The sequence below is a fragment of the Notechis scutatus genome, chromosome 13 (genome assembly GCF_049901735.1).
Source record: "Notechis scutatus isolate UNSWTSFEM ecotype Mainland chromosome 13, rNotScu1.2, whole genome shotgun sequence".
In the NCBI taxonomy this organism is placed as follows: Eukaryota; Metazoa; Chordata; class Lepidosauria; order Squamata; family Elapidae; genus Notechis; species Notechis scutatus.
In genome coordinates this window covers 4,849,883-4,874,024 of record NC_142021.1, presented here as the reverse complement: position 1 = coordinate 4,874,024, position 24,142 = coordinate 4,849,883, and the positions used below count along the sequence as shown (strand labels likewise).

General features: G+C 43.5%; 1 protein-coding gene across 2 annotated transcripts in view; it reads left to right on the top strand.

Moving 5' to 3' along the window:
- TBX5 (T-box transcription factor 5) overlaps window positions 1-23,795 on the top strand; it is a 33,223-nt gene extending 9,428 nt beyond the window's left edge. For both annotated transcript variants that reach the window (XM_026689558.2, XM_087942796.1), the window contains exons 3-9: window positions 733-827; window positions 2,032-2,151; window positions 5,079-5,226; window positions 11,852-12,004; window positions 14,273-14,364; window positions 17,074-17,300; window positions 22,829-23,795. In XM_026689558.2, the coding sequence (XP_026545343.2) occupies window positions 733-827; window positions 2,032-2,151; window positions 5,079-5,226; window positions 11,852-12,004; window positions 14,273-14,364; window positions 17,074-17,300; window positions 22,829-23,406 (1,413 nt within the window). In that variant the 3' untranslated portion in view covers window positions 23,407-23,795. The remainder of the gene's footprint in view (window positions 1-732; window positions 828-2,031; window positions 2,152-5,078; window positions 5,227-11,851; window positions 12,005-14,272; window positions 14,365-17,073; window positions 17,301-22,828) is intronic.
- The last annotated feature ends 347 nt before the right edge of the window (window positions 23,796-24,142 follow it).

The window sequence follows — 24,142 nt, the reverse complement described above, 5'->3', positions numbered from 1 at the left end:
AGGCAGACTCTGGGTCCCTCTCCCCCTTCCGCACCCAAGACGCATTCACACGTAACGCAGTCTCCCACCCGGATTAAGCCCAGGCAGTGGAACGCCAGAGAGGGCTCCGGCGATCGGGGAGGGGAGTTACACGTGAAAGGATGCCGGCCCAGAGAATCTACAAACTCTCCGAGCCTTTGCCAACTCGGATTTTAAGGGGACTTTTAAAGGGGGCGAGAAAGGGCTTCGCGTGTAGCGGAGGAAAGTGGATCTAACGCGCGTGTTTGTTTGGGAGGCCCGGGGGGAATCGGCGCGCGATGGGCCCGCAGAGGAAGCCCGAAGAAAGAAAGTAGTACCTGGGAATGAAAACAGAAGTCGGGTGCGTTGTAAAAGCACGTGTGAACGAGGTGGTGTCTATTTAGGCTGTTTCCATTCCCTCGCCACCCTTGGGTGTATTTCCTTTTTGGAGTAGGGGGCTCCTGGGTGAAACACCTTGGATATCTTGGGAGTTGTAAGTTCTTCTGGTTTTATAGAGATTTATTTGTTTGTGTGTTTAGTTTCTGTAGCTGCTCGTCTCGGTAAACAAAATATATTATTTTATGTATAATATATATCGGTTATATAATTTGTGTGTGTGTGTTTATCATAGAAACATATTTACGGGGAGAGAGAGAAAGGGAGGGTGGGAGGGAGGGAGAGAGAGAGACAGACAGACATACAGACAGATTATTTTTTTGTACTTTTTCTTTCCAGGGAATGGAAGGGATCAAAGTATTTTTACACGAACGAGAGCTATGGCTCAAATTTCACGATGTGGGAACCGAAATGATTATAACAAAAGCTGGAAGGTAAGATCCAGAGAGACAAAGGGGAGGGAGGAAAAATCCAGAAAAAAACAATATTTGTCTACTGCAGAAAGAGTGAGCGATTATATTGTTTAATGAAATAAGTTATGTTTTAAAAAAACAGTTGATCTGGCATGAGAGTGAACCTGATGCGTTTAAAGATGCATTTTTTTAAGGAAAAAAATCTTTCTTTTCTTCCTTCCTTCCTTCCTTTCTTCCTTCCTTCCTTCCTTCCTTCCTTCCTTCCTTCCTTTCTTCCTTCCTTCCACAACACTTCCACTACATAAGTGGAGGCAATAGATATGTGTGCACAAGCATTTATACAATATATAAAAACATGTTTATATACTCAAATTCTACCCCCTCACATTCTATTCTATTCTCTCTCCTTCTCTCTCCTTCTCTTCCCTTCTCTCTCCTTCTCTTCTCTCTCCTCTTCCCTTCTCTCTCCTACCATTCTCTCTCCTACTCTTCCATTCTCTCTCCTTCTCTTCTCTCTCCTTCTCTTCCCTTCTCTCTCCTTCTCTTCTCTCTCTTACTCTTCCCTTCTCTCTTCTTCTCTTCTCTCTCCTTCTCTTCTCTCTCCTCTTCCCTTCTCTCTCCTACTCTTCCATTCTCTCTCCTATTCTTCCATTCTCTCTCCTTCTCTTCTCTCTCCTTCTCTTCCCTTCTCTCTTCTTCTCTTCTCTCTCCTTCTCTTCCCTTCTCTCTCCTTCTCTTCTCTCTCTCCTTCTCTTCCCTTCTCTCTCCTTCTCCTCCTCTTCTCTCTCCTCTTCTCTCCCCCCCCCTCCTAAAGTGCCATAAATTTATTCTTCCTTTTCTGTAATGGACTGTGGGAATACCTTGAAGAACAAGAGGAAGAGCTTCAACCAAGGCAACTGTCAGATAACAGAAACCTGAGTCCAGTACAGAAATGTAATCTAAGAAAGTGTCTCAGACAAGCCTCTCCCCAATTCTCATAAATATGCAGGAGAGGAAGAGGAGACGACTTTCAGAGTTGGGATCACACTTGGAATATTCCATCCAGTTTAGGTTCCAAATCTCTTTTACAATTCCCAGTGTCTCAAATTTCACACTTCTGTTGTATTCCTATGGTTTGTGTACATACTTGTCCATCTTACTGTTTAGTATTAGGATACAGTCTCTGTTGCAGGACATTTGTTTTTACTAGAGTGATATTCTTTTCCTGTCCTTTGTTTGTTCTCAGGCGAATGTTCCCCAGCTACAAAGTGAAAGTCACTGGACTGAACCCCAAAACGAAGTACATTCTTCTAATGGATATTGTACCCTCCGATGACCATCGATACAAATTTGCAGATAACAAATGGTATGTCTTTAGAGGTGGGATCACAAATCCAACCCAAGTTTAAAAACAAACATCAGGAAAACAGAGACCCAAATGTTGGAAATGTAATCAGACTCCGGGTACCTACTATCATATGTGATGGACATGTATAAAAGCAAGAAACTATTGCATGAAAATACCCACATGGCTGGAAAAGATGATCAAGCAGCATATAGATTTAGAGTCAGAAATATTTCTGTTAGGGACTATATATTTAATGCTACATGTATTGACAGCAGTGAGAATTGTATTGGCACAATATTGGAAAAATGAGAACACCCTACCAGATGAAAGCATCATTCATAAAATATTGGATTGTGCAGAAATGGATAGATTGACAATGAAAATAAAAGATATACAGAGTATTACTTAACACGGAATAGGTTTTATCAATGCTTAGAGATAAGAGGTAGAAATTGGATGAAGAAAGATCATTATTATATATAAGTAAAATATGAATGTTCATAACAGTAAGTATGCTAGTATAATTAATATGATCATAAATAAGCGAATATAATTATAAATATGGTTAGAATTGCTCTGTGTATTATCATTTACTATCAGTATATCTTTTTTTCTTTTGTAAAATGAAATGCCCGGACATTACACTGTATTCAAAATAATTACATATAAATAAAAAAATTGACTAAAAATAAATAAAAGGAAAACAGACCCTGGCTGACTGCAAGATATTTCATTTCGTGCAACCAATCGGAACCAAATATCTTCTAAAAATAAAAACCAAAGGGAAATGATATCAGATCTAGTCCACTGGTAGTCCTCGACTTACAACAGTTCATTTAGTGACCGTTCAAAGTTCCAACGGCACTGAAAAAAGTGACTTATGACCATTTTTCACACTTATGGCCATTGCAGCATCCTGACCATGATCAAAATTCAGACGCTTGGCAACTGACTAATAGTTATGACGGTTGCAGTGGCGGTCAGGGGATCCCCTTTTGCGACTTTCTGACAAGCAAAGTCAATGGGGAAAGCCACACTTGCTTCACAACTGGGTGACAACTGCAGTGATTCACTTAACAACGGTGGCGAGAAAGGTTGTAAAACGGGGCAAGACTCACATAACAAATGGCTCACTTAGCAACAGAAATTGTGGGCTCGGTTATGGTCATAAGTCGAGGATTACTCGTAGACAGGGGCCTTGGTTCATTCATCCTTATTCAGCCCAATTTATCGCACAGAGTGTTTTGTTTATTTTACAGATTGGTCCTTGACTTACAAACCACAATGGAGCCCAAAATTTCTGTTGCTAAGCGAGACAGTGATTAAGTGAGTTTCACCCGATTTTACGATTTTTCTTCTCACAGTTGCTTTTGCAACCTTCGGACAAGCAGAGCAGAGGTGGGTATTCAGCCGGTTCGGACCGGTTCTACAGAACCGGTAGTGAAAATTTTGAGTAGTTCAGAGAACCATCAAATGCCACCTCTGACTGGCCCCGCCAACCCCATCTATTCTCCGCCTCCCATTGAGTCCCAGCTGATTGGCGGGGTCTTCTTTGGTTGCCCTGCACAGGAGAATGGAGCTGGAAAGCAGGTTAGTGGGGTGGGGAGGGAAGGGGGATTTTGCAGTATCCTTCCCCTGCCACACCCACCAAGCCACGCCCATCAAGTCACACCACACCCACCAAGCCATGCCCACAGAACTGATAGTAAAAAAAAATTTGATTCCCACCTTTGAAGCAGAGTCCATGGAGAAGCCAGACTCACTTAACAACCGGGTTATTAACTGAACAGATTTACTTAATAACCATGGGAAGAAAGGTTGTTAAAAAAAAGTGGGGGGCAAAACTCAGCAAATGTTTCACTTAACAACAGGCTCCATTGTGGTCATAAAGGAGGACATGAAAAGAATGCAAATAGAACAGAAGTAAGAAGTAGAACGATAAAATAAACAATGAAAAAGAACACACTTCAATATGTCCCAAAGTTTTTTGTTTTTTTTCAAGAAGCAACTGGACTTTCTGTTTTTTCTTTGAAGACTTTTCACTTCTCATCCAAGAAACTTCTTCAGCTCTGGACTGGATGGTGGGGAATGGAAGGATTTATACTCCTTGCAGACAGCTGGTCAATGACCATCATCTACCACTCAGAGCTAAAGAAGCTTCTTGGATGAGAACCAAAACATCTTCAAAAAAAAAAAAAAAACCAGAAAGTCCAGTTGCCTCTTGAAAAAAAGCAACTTTGGGACAACCATGACCTGGAGGACTGAGAAGCTCCAGAGATAATACTTCAATAGGATAACCAAAATAGATGGACGGGTGGAGAAAAGAGAGTGGGAGGTAAAATCTGCCATCAATCCAGCAACTATCTCCAGCAGGGACCTCCTCAATTTGGTCACCAGGCCAATTGGCAAAGTCAGGTCCTTCAGGCTCTTAAACGGAAAGATAAGAGCGTGGTGGTAGATCTTACCTTTCTTGTTTGAAACTGCGTTCCAATATTCGAAGGGCTGCCACCAAGGAAAGATGGGATCAACCTTATTCTCCAAAGCACCTGGAGGCAAGACAAGACACAATGGATGGTAACTAATCAAGGACTGATCCTATCTAGATCTAAGGAGAAATTTCTGGACAGAACAATAATCAGCAGATCGAATGGCCTCCAGAAGTTGTGGGTGCTGCAACACTGCAGGTTTTGAAGAAGGGACTGAACAACGATTTGCCTGAAATGGTAGAGGGTCTCATGCTTGAGCAAGGGGTTAGACTAGAAGACCTAACAAGGTCTCTTCCAACTCTATCATTGTGTCATTCAGAAAAGAGTTGTTTAGGTCAGTCTTTTTAATCTCCCTATCCTTTGCTGCTTTGGCCTTTTCTGATTTCCCAACAGGTTAAGGGCCAAACAAAGAGGAAAGAAGGGAAGTACAACTCCAAAATATTGTGTTGCTTTTGATAGGTCAGTAACTGGGAAGGCTGAACCATCCATGCCTGGAAGATTGTATGTCCATCCAGACTCACCAGCGACTGGGGCCCATTGGATGAGACAGCTGGTTTCCTTCCAAAAGCTCAAGTTGACCAATAATCATCTTGATCCATTTGGCCATGTAAGTATGACTTAGCTGTTCCAGACTGACATTAGAGTTTGCCAGATTCCTACCTCTTGCAGTTGTAGCTGTAGTAGAGGACATAATTGCTGATAGCTACGAGCATCACATCAGGGATCTCCAAACATGGCAACTTTAAGACTTGTGGACTTCAACTCCCTGAATTCCTCAGCCAACATGGGGAATTCTGGGAGCTGAAGTCCACAAGCCTTAAAAATTGGAGACACCTGGTGTAGAGTATTTTTGGATGAATAATCTCAATCGGTCTCTGAATATCTTCACGTGGATCTTAAGTCAAGCATGAAAACCACCATTTCTTATATGGGACCAGGAACCAACTCCCAACAACTGTATTATCAGGATCATTCGTAAGGTTGCAGCATAGAAAATGTATTCAAGCCAATACACAAGAATCTCGTCAAATGAAATTCAGTACTAAATTGGTGCCAGATAAAGATCAATGGAATTCAGGAGGGGTTAAACTTGGACCACTTGTGGTAATGCAAAAACTGCAAGCTAAACTGCAAGCAAAAACTGCAAGCTAATATTTAATGCCACCCCAACTCTGCCTACATATATCTGTGGGGCTGACTCAACTGTTAGGCTGAAGGTGGAACCACATGGTCAGAGATGGAGACAAAGGGATCAAAATATAGGTCAACTCTTAATGTCCAGTTTTGCTTTAGGTATGAAAATATCCTAAGCCTTTACTTTTGGAGGCAACATTTAAAACAATCTGATGCTTGTCAGCATTGACCTATGAAAAAGTCAAATAATGTTAAACTTGCAATAGTGATAACCTAAAGTGTAATTCATACTGACAGAACATGCTTTTCGTTTCTTCTTTATTTTCAATACTCTTAAGTTACCCAATCCAAAGAGTCTTGAGAACTTTAACACTGTATAAATATCACCGTATTGAAGCAACGTAAAGTATTAAGTTGAATAACTATATTAACAAAAAGGGAAAAGGAAAAAAAACGTTGACATTTTGGAAATCACAGTTAATATTGATATAAACTACTTCTTTATATTTAAAGGTTGCGGTCATATAATACTAGAACGTTAATACTGTAAAAATATCATTCCACACAAACAATATGATGCTCTGCTTATATTGTGTAATATAATATATAAATATAGACAGTACATAATTGCCATCTTGACCTTAGAAAAAACCTTAACAGACAGAATCCTACAAACTCAGCCCATATCTTGTTATAAAATTTTGAATTATTATTTTTATAAATAACTCAAGGCACTGAAAATGCCCAATATGCCTTCCTCCTCTTATTTTGCCCACAACAACAACGTGAGTAAGTTTGGCTGAGAGGGAGAGGGACTGGTCCAAAGTCACCCACCTAATATTCATGGCTAACACAGAACTAGAACTTTCAGTCTCCTGGTGATTGGCCAAAGTCACCCAGCTAGTTTTCCTGCCTAAGGCGGGACTAGAACTCATTGTCTCCTGGTTTCTAGACTGGTGCCTTAACTACTAGACCAAACTGGTCCTTCCTTCCTTCCTTCCTTCCTTCCTTCCTTCCTTCCTTCCTTCCTTCCTTCCTTCCTTCCTTCCTTCCTTCCTTCCTTCCTTCCTTCCTTCCTCCTTCCTTCCATCTTTCTTTCTTTCTTTCTTTCTTTCTTTCTTTCTTTCTTTCTTTCTTTCTTTCTTTCTTTCTTTCTTTCTTTCTTTCTTTCTTTCTTTCTTTCTTTTTGTCTTTCTTTCTTTTTTTCTGCCTTCCTTTCTTTGCTTTGGTTCCACCCACCATCAGTTCCTGCTTCATATTAACTGCAGTGCTACGAATCTTCAGTAGAATCTGCTGCAATAAAATAAATCTTTTCCAAACCCAGTGCCAGTGATTAGGTGAAAACATTTATTAGCTTTCTTGGCTAATGGTTTTCCATTGGCTTCTTCTGCATTTTGTTGTTTTTTTAAATCCCCAATCTAAACTCCAGTGCTAGGATGCTCTGCCAAATCCTAACCAAGACTGACCCTGTTTAAGTTTTCAGAACAGCAGGTGGTCTCGTTCAGCAAATATAATTCCTTTCTGGAATTGATAGTCTTAATTATTTTCCTCCTTCCAATGATAAAATACCTTGCTTTGGATGCTTTAATCTGATTCATCTATCTTGCTGCTTTAAAAAAACGGGGGGGAGGGGTCTCGGTGTGCTGTCCAAGGGCTACAGAATAGAATACAGCATAACAGACTTGGAAAGGACCTTGGAGGTCTTCTAGTCCACCCCCCTCCTCAAGCGGGAGACCCCACTTGTATTCCAGACAAGTGGCTGTCCAGTCTCTTCTTAAAAACTTCCAGTGTTGGAGCATTTACAACTCCTGGAGGGAAGTTGTTCCACTGATTAATTGTTCTTGCTGTCAGGAAATTCCTCCTTAGTTCTAGGTTGCTTCTCTCCTTGATTAGTTTCCATCTGTTGCTTCTTGTGTTGCCTTCAGGTGCTTTGGAGAATAGTTTGACTCCCTCTTCTTTGGGGCAGCCCCTCAAGTATTGATAGATAACTATCATGTCACTCATAGTCCTTCTCTTCATGTGACAAGACATACCCAGTTCCTGCCAATTGTTCATCCTCTGTTTTAGCTTTCAAACTCCTATGAATGTGTCTTTTCTTTTATGTATACTGAGAGCATTTGCACCAAGACAAATTCCTTGTGTGTTCAATCACACTTGGCCAATAAAGAATTCTATTCTATTCTATTCTGTTCTGTTCTGTTCTATTCTATTCTCAATAAACATTCTATTCTATTTTATTCTATTCTATTCTCAATAAAGAACTATTCTATTCTATTCTATTCTGTTCTGTTCTGTTCTGTTCTATTCTCAATAAAGAATTCTATTCTATTTTATTCTATTCTATTTTCAATAAAGAACTCTATTCTATTCTCAATAAAGAACTCTATTCTATTCTATTCTGTTCTGTTCTATTCTATTCTCAATAAAGAATTCTATTCTATTTTATTCTATTCTATTCTCAATAAAGAACTCTATTCTATTCTGTTCTGTTCTATTCTATTCTATTCTCAATAAACATTCTATTCTATTCTCTTCTCAATAAAGAATTCTATTCTATTCTATTCTATTCTATTCTATTCTATTCTATTCTATTCTATTCTATTCTATTTCTATAATTGTACCCTATGACTATTATTAAGTGTTGTTTCTGATGATTCTTGACTCTTGAGGAATGTATCTTTTCTTTTATGTATACTGAGAGCATTTGCACCAAGACAAATTCCTTGTGTGTCCGATCACACTTGGCCAATAAAGAATTCTATTCTATTCTATTCTAACCCCACTTTTAAAGTCTTGAAGGATTTGTGTGCCTTTCAAAATAAAAATAAAAATAATCCTGCCATCAAAAACAAAACAAAACATGGAGCATCCACGACCCGAATTATTCCGGCAAGCTTCGTCGCATTGACGCCTTGATTAACTTGAAGCTGAAGCATTGAAGCTCAGCCAATGGAGTGCTTAACCACGAAATCAGGTTGGGCTTAAATTGATGGGAGCGAGCGGGTTGAGGGGTGTCCGGCCAGCCGCCACAATCTGTCAACAGTTGACTCTAATTGAACGCTTGCCTCTCCAAGTGGCACTCATGGACGCGTGGAGTGGGGAGAAAGGGGGAGATGAAAAGGAAGGCGGCCAGGCCTTGTAAAACCAAATCAGTACAATGTGTTAAACGATCTGGGAAACCCAGAATGGAGTCAAGCCCAGCCCAAGTTACAGTTTGAATTAATCGTACGGCTGGCTCCACTCCTAACCGGTCATAAATCAGAAGAAAAGGAGCTCTTTGGAAAGAAAAGAAAAAAAAAAGAGCACAACTTCATTTGAAACATGTCTTGGTCGGTTCTTAATTCCACCAGGGTTAAAAAAAACAAAAACTCCATGGAGTTTTTCATGGTTGTTGTTTTTTTTTTAGTTTGTTTGGGGTTATTTATTTTTTTTAAGCCCCCAAATCTCTTCCACATTTTGAGCATTCTCCCTAGCAGGCAAAACAACTCAAGATATCACCCTAAGCAAAGAGAGCCAGCTCAGAAGACCGATGAGGTTGGCTGGCTTAATTTTTGTGTGTGGAATACGTTTTTTTTTTTTAAAAAAGCCTGGAAATCTGTTAATCCCTTTTCCAAGCCATTATCCTTATCTGCAATATTCTGATGACTTGGAATACCGTATCCCGTTTTGGTCACCACGATATAAAAAAAGATGTTGTGACTTCCCTCGGAAAAGAGGGAAGAGAAGAGTAACAAAGATGATTAGGGGACTGGAGGCTAAAACGTCTAAAGGACAGTTGCTGGAATTGGGTGTGTCTAGTTTAATGAAAAGAAGGATTAGGGGTGTCATGATATCAGTCTTCCAATATTTGAGGGTCTGCCATAAAGAAGAGGGGGTCGAGCTATTCTCCAAAGCACCCGAAGGCAGAATAAGAAGCAACGGATGGAAACTAACCAAGGAGAGATGCAACCTGGAATTAAAAGGAATTTCCTGACAGTGAGAACAATCAACCAGTGGAACAAATTACCTTCAGAAGTTGTAGGTACTCCAATACTGGGGGCTTTTAAGAAGGATTTAAAATTGAAATAGGGTCTCTTGCTTGAGCAGGGGGTTGGACTAGAAGACCTCTAAGGTCCCTTCCAACTCCGTTATTTTGTTTCGCTCAACTGTTCTAGATTGCTTCTCTCCTTGATTAGTTTCCATCCGTTGTTTCTTGTCCTGCCTTCAGGTGCTTTGGAAAATTTCCCAACAGGGAGGACAATTAACCAGTGGAACAGCTTTGCCTCCAGAAGTTGTGGGTGCTCCATCACTGGAAGCTTTTAAGAAGAGACTGGACAAGTCACTTGTCTGAAAAGGGATAGGGTCTCCTGCTTGAGCAGGGGGTTGGACTAGAAGACCTCCAAGGTCCCTTCCAGCTCTACCCTGATTCTGAAGTGAATGGCAAAGCCTTGGGTTCTCCCTGTTAATTCTCATCCGTTTGTCTCCTTGATACTCAAATTTAGCCACCTTAGAATTTGGATTGGGCCCCTGGAAATTCTCTCCTGCCTTCTCCTATTTGGTTTGAGGAAAACCAAATCAAGTCGAATTCCTGAAGGAAACCTGGATTGGTTCCAGTTCTCTTGGCTTTCCCGAGGCTTACTCCTTCTCCAAGAAGCTTCTCCCGGGCTTAAAAAGGCCTTCCCACTGGCTTCCAGATGCCATTGTTGGCACCTGGAGCAACTTCCCAGCCAGGAAAAACAATATTCCTCAACTGTTTGACCTAGATGGGGCAGCCGGGCCTTTATGACGGCAGGCAAAACCCCCGTTCCTAGCATTGGAAAGCAGCTTGTGGAAACGGAGGTCGGCCTGCCAATGTTTTCGTTTTGTTTTCCTTCTGCTTGTTTTCCTTTCGGGCTTGTTCCAAAGAATAACATTCAGCCACAGGCTGGGAAGGCTGGGAAGGAGCTGCAGTTGGGAAGAGGCTCCCCCCCCCCGCAATGACGTTTGTGGCTCTTTAAAGCCGGTCCAAATGGAGTGCGCATAATAGGCAACAGGAGAGGGAATTAGGACACACACATGCTGCCAATAAGCAGTGTCACAGCAAAGGTGGTGTGTGTCTGTGTGGAAGTCTCTGTCTGTTCTTTCGGGAATGATGGAGATGTTTGCTAGGATAAGAATGTCCTCCATAAATAGACTGCGTGATATATAGAAAATCCTTCGTCCCTCCTCTCCCTCTCCTTCTCCCTCTCCTTTTTCCTCTCCTTCTCCTTCTCCCTCTCCTTTTCCTCCCCCTCTCCTCCTATTTCTTCTTTCTCTTTCTCTGTCTCCTCTCCCTTTCCCTCTCCTCTCTCTCCCCTCCTCTCCCTCTCCTTTTTCTTCTCTTCTCCCTCTCCTTTTCTTCTCTTCTCCCTCTCCTTCTCCCTCTCCCTCTTTCTCCCTCTCCCTCTCCTTCTCCCTCTCCTCTTTCCTCTCCCTCCTTCTCCTCCCTCTCTTCTCCCTCTCCCCTCCTCTCCCTCTCCCTTTTCCTCTCCTCCCTCTCATCTCCCTCTCCTTTTTTCTCTCTCCTTCTCCTTCACCCTCTCCTTTTACTCCCCCTCTCCCCTTCTATTTCCTCTCTTTCTCCTTCTCTGTCTCTTCTCCTCTCCCTTTCCCTCTCCTCTCTCTCCCCTCCACTCCCTCTCCTTTTTCTTCTCTTCTCCCTCTCCTTTTTCCTCTCCTTCTCCCTCTCCTTCTCCCTCTTACTCTCCTCTCCTTCTCCTTTTTTCCTCTCCTTCTCCCTCTCCGCCCCCTCCCTCCTCTCTGTGTTGGGCGACATTACACACGATCCCCACTGACACACCCTTATATTGCTCAAGATAACAATCCCAAACCCAGAACTTTACAAACCATAGCTTATGGCTAAGTGTTGTATGAAATAGGTTCCTTGTAGCTTGGAGAACAAATCATAATTGATCACGATGTACCTTTCCTTTGTAAAGGAAAGACAATGTCTCCTGGGCAGATCTTTCCTTCATAGGTAGAACCCTGAAATGGAGGCATGCAGGAGCCTCTTGGGTGGAGACCTTGGTGGGAAGAGCCTGTGACCCTCCCCCCAGACCCCAACCGATTGAGGCTGCCCTACTTTTACCCTTCCTTTGCAGATTATCCTCAACTCCATGCACAAATACCAGCCCAGGCTGCATATTGTCAAAGCAGACGAAAACAACGGGTTTGGCTCCAAAAACACAGCCTTTTGCACCCACATCTTCCCAGAGACGGCCTTCATTGCAGTGACCTCCTATCAGAATCACAAGGTAAAGGGTAAATTTTGGAAAAAAGCTTTGCCATCAGGGGGTAACGATGGTGTACAGTGCCAAGGGTGCATGGGAGACCCTTCCTTCCATCCTCTTCCTTCCTTCCTTTCTTCCTTCCTTCCTTTCTTTCTCTCTTCCCTCTCTCCTTCCTTCCTTCTTTCCTTCTCTCTTCCCTCCTTCCTTTTCTCCCCTCTCTCCTTCCTTCCTTCCTTTTCTCTTCCCTCTCTCCTTCCTTCCATCCTTCCTATTCTCTTTCCTCTCACTTTCCTTCCTTCCTTTTCTCTTCCCTTTCTCCTTCCTTCCTTCCTTCCTTCCTTCCTTCCTTCCTTCCTTCCTTCCTTCCTTCCTTCCTTCCTTCCTTCCTTCCTTCCTTCTTTCTTTCTTTCTTTCTTTTGAAAACTATGAACATGGTGGCTTGGGTTGACAAACCACGATTTAACCCAGTGGAGCTTTTCAGAGCTGTCTTTTCATAAAATTCTTAGACAGAAAAGCTATTCTCGCATCTCAACCACATCATCTTCAGGAATTACAAGAAGAAAGTACGGAGGGGCAATTTTCACTTGCGTAGCCTTGACCTTGTAAAAGGAAGAAGGCATTTATGTTTTTAAATCTAGAATACAAACGATTTGAGTTACATCTTCTTGGCATGGAAGAATTAGCAACCTACAGCAGGAAAATCAACGTTCTACAAATCAGTGGGGAAATATCTCAAATTCCCAGACAGTCTGTTCCTAAAATGTGAAGTGTGTTTGTCAAAAGATACCGCCTTAGCTGTCTTTTGCTCCTTGAAAAGAAGAAAAAAGCCACGAAAGAAGTCAGTGGAAAATGTTGGGAGTATTAAAATCTGATTTAAGAATAATAGAATAACAGGGTCGGAAGGGAACTTAGAGGTCTTCCAGTCCATTCCCCACTCAAGCAGGAGACCTGATACCATTCTGGATAAGTATAATATAAGTGATTGTCTTACATATTTATATTAGGTCACATAAATTACATACTTATAATATGTAAGACTGTTGCTTTGCATGTACACAGAGAGCTTCTGCACTGGAGACAAATTCCAAAATCACGCTTGGGCAAATAAACTCTTCTCTCTCTTCTCTTCTCTTCTCTTCTCTTCTCTTCTCTTCTCTTCTCTTCTCTTCTCTTCTCTTCTCTTCTCTTCTTTCCCTTCCCTTCTCTTGATTTCCTATCACACATTTCTTCTCTTATCTTCTTTCCCTTCCCTTCTTTTGATTTCCTAACACACATCTCTTCTCTTCTCTTCTCTTCTCTTCTCTTCTCTTCTCTTCTCTTCTCTTCTCTTCTCTTCTCTTCTCTTCTCTTCTCTTCCCTTCCCTTCCCTTCCCTTCCTTCCCTTCCTTCCTTCCCTTCCTTCCCTTCTTTCCCTTCCCTTCTCTTGATTTCCTATCACACATCTCTTCTCTTCTCTCTTTTCTTCCCTTCTCCCCTCCCCCTCCCCTCCTTCTCTTCTCTTCCCTTTCCTTCTCTTCTCTCCTCTTCTCTCCTCTCTTCCCTTCCCTTCCCTTGATTTCCTATCACACATTCTCAAGAAACAAAAAGGGCTTGACAAGTCAACATAGGAACTAATTAGAACACAAAAGCCACCCAGCTTGTGGCTTTCCACAAAAATGGTGGTGGGGAAATTCTCATGGGTGGGCCTTCCACAGGTAGAGAGGTGGTGGCCTAGGGGGTGCTACGTGATAGTCTTGTGTCTTGGAGATCTTTCTCTCCAAATATCTGAAGTTGAGGAGGGGATTATGAGAAGTGTCATCATGCAAAACACGTGCTTTTATTGCAAGATCCACAGGTGGATGGGATGAATTTCCTTTTGATAAGGGGAGCTGAAGAGTGAAGGTAGTTTAATTCTTAAAGAGAAAATGGTTTTTACATTGGTCCGGATAACAGAATAACAGAGTTGGAAGGGACCTTGGAGGTCTTCTAGCCCAGCCCCCTGCTTACCATTTCAGACAAATGGCTGTCCAATCTCTTCTTAAAAGCCTCCAGTGATGGAGAACCCACAACTCCTGGAGGCAAGTTGTTCCACTGGTTAATTGTCCTCACTGTTAAGAAGTTTCTCCTCAATTTCAGATTGCTTCTCTCTTTGATTAGTTTCCGTCTATTGCTTCTTGCCCTCCCTTCTGCTGCTTTGGAGAATAGCTTGACCCCTTCTTCCTTGTGGCAAATTCCTTGTAGATGATTGATGGGCAGCTGCTGTCCAAACAAGCACTGATTCCCCCCCCACTTCTTTCTGATTCTTCATTTCAGATTACCCAACTCAAGATTGAAAACAACCCCTTCGCAAAAGGATTCAGAGGCAGCGACGATATGGAATTACACCGGATGTCTCGGGTGCAAAGGTAAGTTATTATTCAGCGCCGTATTTCTCAACTTGAAGGGGTGCGGACTCCAGATCCCAGAACTCTCAACCTTTCCAGAGTGTTTCCCATCTGCCAGATGTCCAGTGAACATCTGCAGAGACCCAAAGGCACTTTTCCAAAAGTGACTGGACTTCCTTGGTGGTGTTTTTTTTTTCTTTTTCTTCGGACAATGTTTTTCAGCTTCTCATCCAAGAAGCGAGAAAGAAGTTCGAAGCTTCTTGGATGAAAAGAGAAACGTTTTCAGGGAAAACGCCAAGGAAGTCCAGCCGCCTTTTGAAAAACCACCTTTCGGTCTCTCCAGATCAAGGGGCTTCAAACTTGGCCAAGTTTAAGACTTGTGGACTTCAACTCCCAGAATTCCTGAGCTAACATGACTGGAGGAGGAGGAATTCTGGGAGTTGATGTCCACAAGTCTGAAAAGCAGTGGTGGGATTCAAATTTTTTTACTACTGGTTCTATGGGCGTGGCTTGGTGGGTGTGGCAGGGGAAGGAAATACTATAAAATCTCCATTCCCTCCCTACTCCTAGGGGAAGGTTTTAGCAAAATCTCCATTCCCCCCCTCACCTCACTAACCTGCTTTCCAGCTCCATTCTTCCTGTGCAGGGCAACCAAGAATTGAGTCCCAGCTGAGTCGCAATCAGCTGGGACTCAATGGGAGGCAGAGAAGAGATGGGGTTGGCGGGGCCAGTCAGAGGTGGGATTGGCCGGTTCTCTGAACTTCTCAAAATTTCCGCTACTGGTTCTCCAGAACTGGTCAGACCGGCTGAATACCCACCTCTGCTTAAAAGCTGTCAAGTTTGAAGAGCCCTGCTCCAGATGTTCACTTGACATCTGGCAGATGGGAAACACAGTGGATTCTCAGCCACGGTTGGGAGTCCGATAAGGGCAGGTTTTACATCGAGATCATCCCGAAAACCTGAACGGGGCTTAATGCAAGGGAAGGTAATTCGGTACATGTGGTGGTAACGATGCAATGCAAAACATTTCCACTGAAATTAAACCCACTGTCCTTTTTGTGGCCCCATCCTCTCTTCCGTCCTGGAAACAAAGCAGGAGTCATGTCAGAAACAAGCTTTGGGCTTTCCCTGAAAGTTTCTTTTCGTTGGGTGGAGGGGGTGTAGGAAATTATGAACAGGTGGTTGACGCCGATTCCAGCTCATCCTTGGCCCTAATGGAACTGGGGAGAAGAAGATGAGGTTTAACAAAAAGGCAGTGGTCCAGGGTGGGAAAGAGATTGCGTTCCAGACAGAAACAACCACATGTTTCTAATTGGGCTAAATGCTCCAGCTCTCCTTCTATATACATTTTATAGGTTTCAAGGCATTTCTCTTTTGGGGGAAGTGGACGGCCGGTGAAATGATAGCTATTGGGGGAAGACAGCTGGACACCGTATGACAGATTCTTCCTTGGGCAAATTCTTTCTTCCTTGGGCAAACTGTTGTGGTTCGCCGGCAGCCGGTGCAGACGGCAGCGGAATCGGAGAGTGGGGAAGAACAGGGACCAGTCCAGGAGTCTGGGAAGGACTTGGATGTGGGTCCCGTGTATGATGCAGAGAAGAGGCCAGGACCATCTGGGAGTGGGGTGCTGACTCCAGAGCCTCCAGAGTCTGGCAGCAGCGAGGCATAGGAACAAGGGGAGCCTGTTCCCAGTGCGCGTGTACACATAGCTGCCAGAAGGCAAAAGCAGCTGAGACAAAAGGGGCAACTTGGGAGTAAGGTGATTGCACCTCCTATAAGGTATAAAGGAAGTGCAAAGGTAGAGAAACCTTTGCAGGAAGCAAAGTCGTTCGCTTTGTTCGGTTTAAAACTTGAAGCTCTATGTGGACTTTGTACTTCGTTTGGCTTTTTATAGGTCATTTGGCACTTTAGTTGTTGGCAGCCATTCAAAGGAGAGAAAGGTGGGTGCTTATCTCGAGGGACTGTTTGGGACACATTACCAGCTGGGAATGAAAATAAGTCCCAGCGTTGAAATAAAACAAGAATTGTTTTAAATAAGTGTGTGCTTAATTACGGTCTCGGGAAGCCTTTGGTCAGAACACAAACTGAGTGCAGAGTTGTGGCAAACAGGTTCCTAGGCCAAGCACCATATTTTCCTACAGAGGCCGTCCTCGAAGTACCATCATTTAGTGACCATTTGAAGTTACAACGGCACTGAAATAAGCAAGTTAGGATTGCTTTTCACACTTAATGACCATTGCAACATCCCCAAGGTCACGTGATCAGAATTCAGAGGCTTAGCAATGGGCATGGACTTATGACCTTTGCATGTCACATGATCCCCTTTTGCAACCTTCTGATGAGTTGAGTCAATGGGGAAGCCAGATTCGCTTAACGACCATGTGACTCACTTAACAACTTCAGGGGATTCACTTCACAACTGCAGCAAGAAAAGTCCAGAAAATGGGGCAAAACTCACTTAACACATGTCTCACTTAATGGCAGAAATGTTGGGCTCAATTGTGGTCCTCTCTCGAACCAGTGCGAATTGGCTGAATCCCACTGCTGGTCTTGTTGTACGCTGGGCATATGGATTAAGAGATGATGTTGACCTTGAAAATGAACCGTTCACTTTCTTGGTTCCCTCAATCCCTACAGGGATACCGGCTTGAAATGGAGAATTGCTTATACAGTAGGCAAAGTTGCCATGGCATTAATTGTTTTTGTATTTTGTTTTGCCTTTGATTTCAGCAAGGAGTATCCGGTTGTCCCAAGAAGCACAATCCGGCAAAAAGTGACTTCTAACCACAGTCCCTTCAGCAGTGAAGGCAGGTCTCTCTCGGCTTCTTCTAACCTTGGATCCCAGTTTCCATGTGAGAACGGTGTCTCTAGCACTTCCCAGGACATATTGCCACCTGCAAACCCCTATCCTGTACCTCAGGATCATGGGCAGGTTTACCACTGCACCAAGAGACCAGGTGAGTTGGGAGTTTTAGAGTGGGGACGGGAACAGCAACTAGCTATGTCTGGCCTTAATGAAAAGGAGGACTAAGGGGGACTTGATAGCAGTCTTCCAACATTTGAGGAGGGGGTCAACCTATTCTCCAAAGTAGCAGAAGGCAGGACAAGAAACGATAGATGGAAACCAATCGAGGGGAGAAGCAACTTAGAACCAAGGAGGAATTTCCTGAGAATGATGGAATGGTTTGCCTTTAGAAATTGTGGGTGGTCCATCACTGGAGATTTTTAAGAAGAGATTAGACAACCATTTGTCTGAAATGGTATAGGCCAGTGGTGGCTAACCATTTTGGGCTCCTGTGCCCAAAATTGTGCGTGCGCTTGGACGCTCGCGCTCACGTGCCAGCACCCAGAAGGCCATGTGTGCCACCCACACCCCCTACGCATGTGTGTGCAATCCCCACCCACCTCCCGCCGCCCCCTTACTTGCACTATGCCTCACAGCTGATTTTTGGCCGGATTGAGGCCTTTTTTGGCCTCCCAGAGGCTTGAGGAAGGCTTCTGCAGGCTTTGCAGGCCGAAAACTAGCCCCATTTCATCACTTCCGGTATTGTCGGAAAAACAGGAAGTGATGAAACGGGGCTAGTTTTTGTCCTGCAAAGCCTGCAGAAGCCTTCCTCAAGCCTCTGGGAGGCCGAAAAAGGCCTCAAACCCACCGAAAATCAGCTGTGAGGCACACGCATGCGCAGTGAGGTAAGTTTGCCTGCAGCTCATGTGCTGGCACAAATGGTTCTGAGTGCCACCTGTGGCACACGTGCGATAGGTTTGTCATTACGGGTATAGGCTCTCCTGTGTCAACTCATAAAACATTTTCTATACACGTTTTATAGTTGCCAACAGAAAGAAGGACGGGAGTTTCAAAGAGCAGGCCACACAAGAATCTAATTGGACAACATGATTGATGACTCTTGGCTACGGACGTGTCCCATTGGAGAATATGAATTATGATACACCCAGAGGGGTGGGGGGGAAAGCAGGGTCAAGGGTGACAGTGAATTACGTGTCTCAGAGTCTGATACATCCAGGTCATGTCGACATGTTGACTTCCAATAAATCCTTTGAAGTTTTGAGAGTTTGGCTTGAGACTCATGATTTAATTGGGGTAACTGCTGGAATCCTGACATCCTGCTTGAGCATGCGGTTGGACTAGAAGATCTCCAAGGCCCCTTCTAATTCTGTTATTGACTCTCATGCTATCCAACTGTCTCCTACAATGCTTTGGCTGGAGTAGAGAGAAATGAACCAATGCAATTTTTTTCCATCCTTCCCACTCCAAAAGCTGAAGCTTCAGGTCTTCTCCGGTTTGAATCCTCCTATGTTTCTTCATTGTCTTTTCTCTCTCCGGTTCTGTTTCCCATTTAGCAGAGTCGTCTTGACTGACCTTCCCAGCGTTTCAGCCCATATTACTAACAGCAGCATAGATAAAATACAGAGAGGTGACCCCCGCAAGTTCTACAGAAGTTGAATCTACATCCAGGAAGATAACTGGTGCCTGGGTTACAGATAACTTATCAGGTTGGGCGGCCTTAAGAAAGGACCTGGGATTAATTCCAATACTTAAATAGCTAATGGCAGGTTATTTTGGAGGGCTGAAATTTATAGCTATTCCCAGAGATTAGCCAGGCTTTTCAGAGCTTTTAACTGGCTGGCTGAGCCAATTTGGAATGGAGGCACACAGGAAAAAACTAGCGTTTGGTAAACTATCATTTTGAAATCATTTTTTTAATAATAAAAAAACCACCCTGCTTTTTATAGAGATCCCTGCTTCAGCTTTTAAATCTGAATGACTGAGAATCTTCATGGACAATAGTTGGGAAATTTTCAGTGTTGAAAAATAACCTAAAAGTCAAATGTTCCTGATCATCATTTCAAGGAGATAGAATAGAATAGAATTCTTTATTGGCCAAATGTGATTGGACACACAAGGAATTTGTCTTGGTGCAAATGCTCTCAGTATATATGAAAAGAAAAGGTACATTCATCAAGAATCATCAGGGACAACACTTAATGATAGTCATAGGGTACAATAAGCAATCAAATCATACTAGGAAGCAGTCAATATAAATGTAAGGATACAAACGACATATAAGGGTTTATGGGCCAGCACTCACACACATGCATACTCACACTCTGTGTATACACAGATTGCCTCTTTTCATTCATAAGTGTGTGGGCACATATGTTTAATGCATGTGTACATTCACATGTGCTTGCAAGCATAATATTTTTTTTAAAAAAGCTTCAAATCTTGCATGATTCAATAGGACGCATAAAAAGATTTCTTAATTGGATAAGCAGGTAAATGAACGTAGTGTTGATTCCCAATCCACCACTTATTCTTTTTAATTATTTAATTTAAAAAACAATTAATATTTTTAAAAATTATTTAATTTTAACCTTGTTTTTTTCCTTTTTACAACCCTATAATCCCTTGATTTGGGGTGGGGTTGGAGTGCCCTTGCAAAGCTGAACCTGATGCCTATGCGAAGTTCACAGTAGATATTTTCTCTTTGCGCCCTGAGACAGAAAAATATCAGTTGCTACCTAGGATCGAACTCTCAATTTCCTGAGTGGGAGGTGAGCATCTTCACCACTAGGCCACTGTGCCACTTATGAGAAGAGACATCTCATTAATGAAACATATTTGTTTCTAAGTCATGAATGAGCTTTTCCTGGAGATGTTTATTGGTTAAATAAATTGATTCCTTGATGATGAATGATTTATCTTTATATTTGACATATACAGATTTATATTTTATATTTATTGATTTGTTAAAACATATACAAGATAACAAATATAAGTATGAACATAAACAAGAACAAAGGGAGTAAATACAGATCAATGGGGACAGTGAGACAGGGACAGTAGGCACCCTGGTGCACTTATGCACATGCCCCCCTTTAAGGACCTCTTGGGAATGGAGTGAGGTCCACTGTAAATAGTTTGAGGTTGAAGCTGTGAGGCTGTAACAACGGAGTCGGGTAGGGCGTTCCAGGCATTGACCACTCTGTGGCTGAAGTCGTATTTTCTGCCATCGAGTTTGGAGCAGTTTACCTTGAGTTTGTATTGGTTGTTTGCCCGTGTATTATTGTGATTGAGGGCTGAAGAAGTCGTTGGACCACAGGAAGCGCAGTTCCAGATTGTCCAAGGCCAAAATTTCAAGGCTGGAGGCGTAGGGAATTCTATTGTGAGTAGAGTAGAGGAGTGGCATACTCGGGAAATACCTCTGAACCCGCTCCACTGTGTTAATATCCGATATACAGTGTGGGTTCTAGGCTGGATGAGCTGTATTCGAGAATTGGTCTGGCAAAGGTTTTGTCTGCCCTTGGTTAATAATGCAACGTTGCCACAGAAGAAGCTTTGCAAAATCAGGTTAACAACTCTTCAATGCCTTTTTGGCGATGTTGTTAGTGTTAATTTAGTGTTCATCCTAAAGCTCCCTCTTCCTATAGTTTGAAAGCGAGCTGATTCTCTTCCCCAGAGAAGCAACTACAGAAAGTTGGGGAAGGGGCAGCAGCAGTGGTCTCTGGTTGGAGCCACCTTGTCAACTGTGAAAACCATCCATCATTTGTCTCCAGCCATGGAAGAGTGATAAAGACGTACAAAAAGAGAGAGAGAGAATACTTTCTTTCCAGTTTAGGGATTCCCTCTTGGTGGGTGGTTTCCTGCCGTCTCCCCTCGCTCACTTTATCTCATTTCCTTGCATTGTAATATGCAAGAGGGCTATCTTGCCCATGGTGCACTTCCCCCCCCCCACCAGCTCTTAGCTGCATAGATCATGTCCCATCCCAGGAGACAACAACAGAGGGCTCTGTCTCCCTGCTATCTCCCCAAAGACTCAAGTTTGATGGGCAAGATATGTCTCATTTATCAAAGCTGTCAGGTCCTTTCATGGTTGGGAAGCTCTGCATGCTTCTTTTGGCTGTCTCTTCTTCTTCTTCTTCTTCTTCTTCTTCTTCTTCTTCTTCTTCTTCTTCTTCTTCTTCTTCTTCTTCTTCTTCTTCTTCTTCTTCTTCTTCTTCTTCTTCTTCTTCTTCTTCTTCTTCTTCTTCTCCTCCTCCTCCTCCTCCTCCTCCTCCTCCTCCTCCTCCTCCCCCTCCTCCTCCTCCTTCTCCTCCTCCTCTTCTTCTTCTTCTTCTTCTTTCTTCTTCCACCTCCTCCTCCTCCTCCTCCTCCTCCTCGTATATTCCCACAAATGCAGGGTTGGCTTAAATGCCAATTTGCACAGATTATTATTATTATTGTTATTATTATCATCATCCAGAATGGCATCTCTACAGGGCATGGCTCAGTCTGAGGGCATTCAGTTTTAAATAAAAACATTTTTTGGAGAGGGAGAAGGAAAAGGCAGAAGAGAGAAAGAGGAGGCAGAAAGGAGACAAGGAGCAGAGGAAGCGGAGAGGAGAAAGAGGAGAAAGTTATGGAGAAAGGAGAAGATAAGGAAGAGGAGGAAGAGGAGACAAAGGAAAAGGACAACAAGAAGGGAGAAATAGGAGAAGGAGAAGGTGGAGAGGAGAGGAGGAAAGGAGAAAAAGAAGGGGAAGGAGAAGAAGAGGGGAAAAGAGGGAGAAGGAAGAGAGAAAATTGAACTGGTTGAGTCCAGTTCAGGAGTGGGCAGCTTTTCTGCCCATATCTGGCTTGGAAGGGGTGTAGCAAGGACCACATGTTCTCCAGAGTGGGCAGCTCAGGCAAAAACATACTTCTGGGTTTGATTTATCTGTTAAGAATTGTGTTCAAGGGTGAAGGCAACATGCATAGAACTGCATCCTATGTTTCCTTGCAACCCTGTTAGATGGGTCACGTGGATAGAGAAGGACTGGTCCAAAGTCCTCCAGGCAGTTCTTGTAGCTGAGGAATCCTCCTTACACCTGGTTCCGCACCTTCTCCACTGGACCCATCTGCCTCTTGAGCTGAGATAGAGGGCTGAGACAGATGGATTGGACCAGAGTCCTGCCTCTCTTCCTTCTCCTCCTCTTTTTTCTCCTTCCTGTGTCCTCTTCTCCTCTTCCTTGTTCTTCTATCTAATTCCTTCCTCTCTGCCACTTCTCCTTCTCCTCCTTCTCTCCTTCCTGCCTCCTCTTTCTGTTTTTCTTTTACTTCTCATTCCTTCCTCCCTGCCTCTCTTCCTTCTCCTTTTTCTCCTTCTTGTATCTTCTTCTCTTCCTTGTGCTTCTTATTCATCCCTCCCTGCCACTTCCACTTCATCTTCTCCTCCTTCTCTCCTTCCTGCCTCCTCTTTCTCTTTTTCTTCTCATTCCTTCCTCCCTCCTCTCTTCTCTCTTCCTCCTCCTCCTCCTCCTCCTCCTCCTCCTCCTCCCTCCTCCTCCTCCTCCTCCTCCTCCTTTTTCTCCTTCCTGTGTTGTCTTCTTCTCTTCCTTGTTCTTCTAATTCCCTCCTTCCTGTCTCCTTCTCCTCTCTTCCTTCTGGCTGTGAAATCTCAGTGCCAAATGCGCTTCTCTTGAAGGCTTCTCCTTTGTGTCTTCTCAGATGATGAATGTCCCACCGCTGATCTCCCTTACAAGAAGCCCTACATGGAAACATCTCCAGCAGAAGAAGAGGCCTTCTACCATCGCTCCAACTATCCCCCGCAGCAAGGACTTAACAGCGCCTACAGGACTGAGTCCGGTCAACGCCAAGCCTGCATGTATGCCAGCGCAGCCCCAGCGCCGGAAGTGGTGCCCAGCTTGGAAGACCTCAGCTGCAACACCTGGTCTACCATGTCCTCCTATAGCAGCTGCACAGTAACTCCCATGCAACCCATCGACAGGTTGCCTTACCAACATTTTTCAGCTCACTTCACCTCGGGCTCCCTGATGCCACGCCTTGCCACCGTAGCTGGTCATCCTTCGCCCCAACTTGGGGACACCCATGCCATGTTCCAGCATCAGACCTCCGTTCCTCACCAGCCCCTCGGCCGGCAACAAGCCAGCATCCAGTCTCCTCCTGGAAACTTACAGCCAACCGAGTTTCTCTATGCCCACGGGATGCCCAGAACACTTTCCCCACATCAGTACCATTCTGTTCACGGGGTGGGCATGACTGCAGAATGGAGTGAGAGCAGCTAACAAGGGAAGGGATGAGCTGGACTGAACGTTCACAGATAAGCACTCTAGAGATGGACCAGGCCCTCTTTTCTGGTGAGACCATGGGGGTGGTTATCACCTCTACTTTGGTGTCTCCAAGCCACTGACCATCACAGCACATCTTTGCCCTTTCCTGTGATCTCCTCACTTGGCCACCTGGGTTTTGCATTGGTGCCAACCTGTCCCCTTCGATGGTTTTGTTTGATTTTTGCTCCCAAGTCAGATGTCAAGAGCTTCATGGCTCTTCTTGATCTCCTTTCGACGGGGGTGAGGTGGGAAGAATAAGACTATGTGGAATTTTCTTCTCCTGATCCTTCCCCTTTCTTTTTTGGTGTTGAGGTTGACAATGTTCTGTAATAAATGATAATATATAGCCCTCTCCATATCCATTTCTTTCTCTGTATCCTTTCCGGCCTCTCAATTGGACACCTCTCTCTCTTTTTACAGGAATTTTAAAAGCTGGAGCTGAAATGAGTTGTGAGATACAACTTTTCTCTTTATTTTCATTACAGGTCCTTTTAGTTTAAATCTGTGATTCTCACAGTTGGCCACGTTAAGTTGGGTGGACTTCAACTCCCAGAATTCCCCATCCAGAAATATAATGGAATTCTGGGAGTTGAAGTCAACTTAACATGGCCAATTTTTAGTTTAGTTTAAAAGGTTAATTAAAGGTTAATAAAAGATTCTTAGTCTGTTTTTTCTACATTCCCCTCTCTTT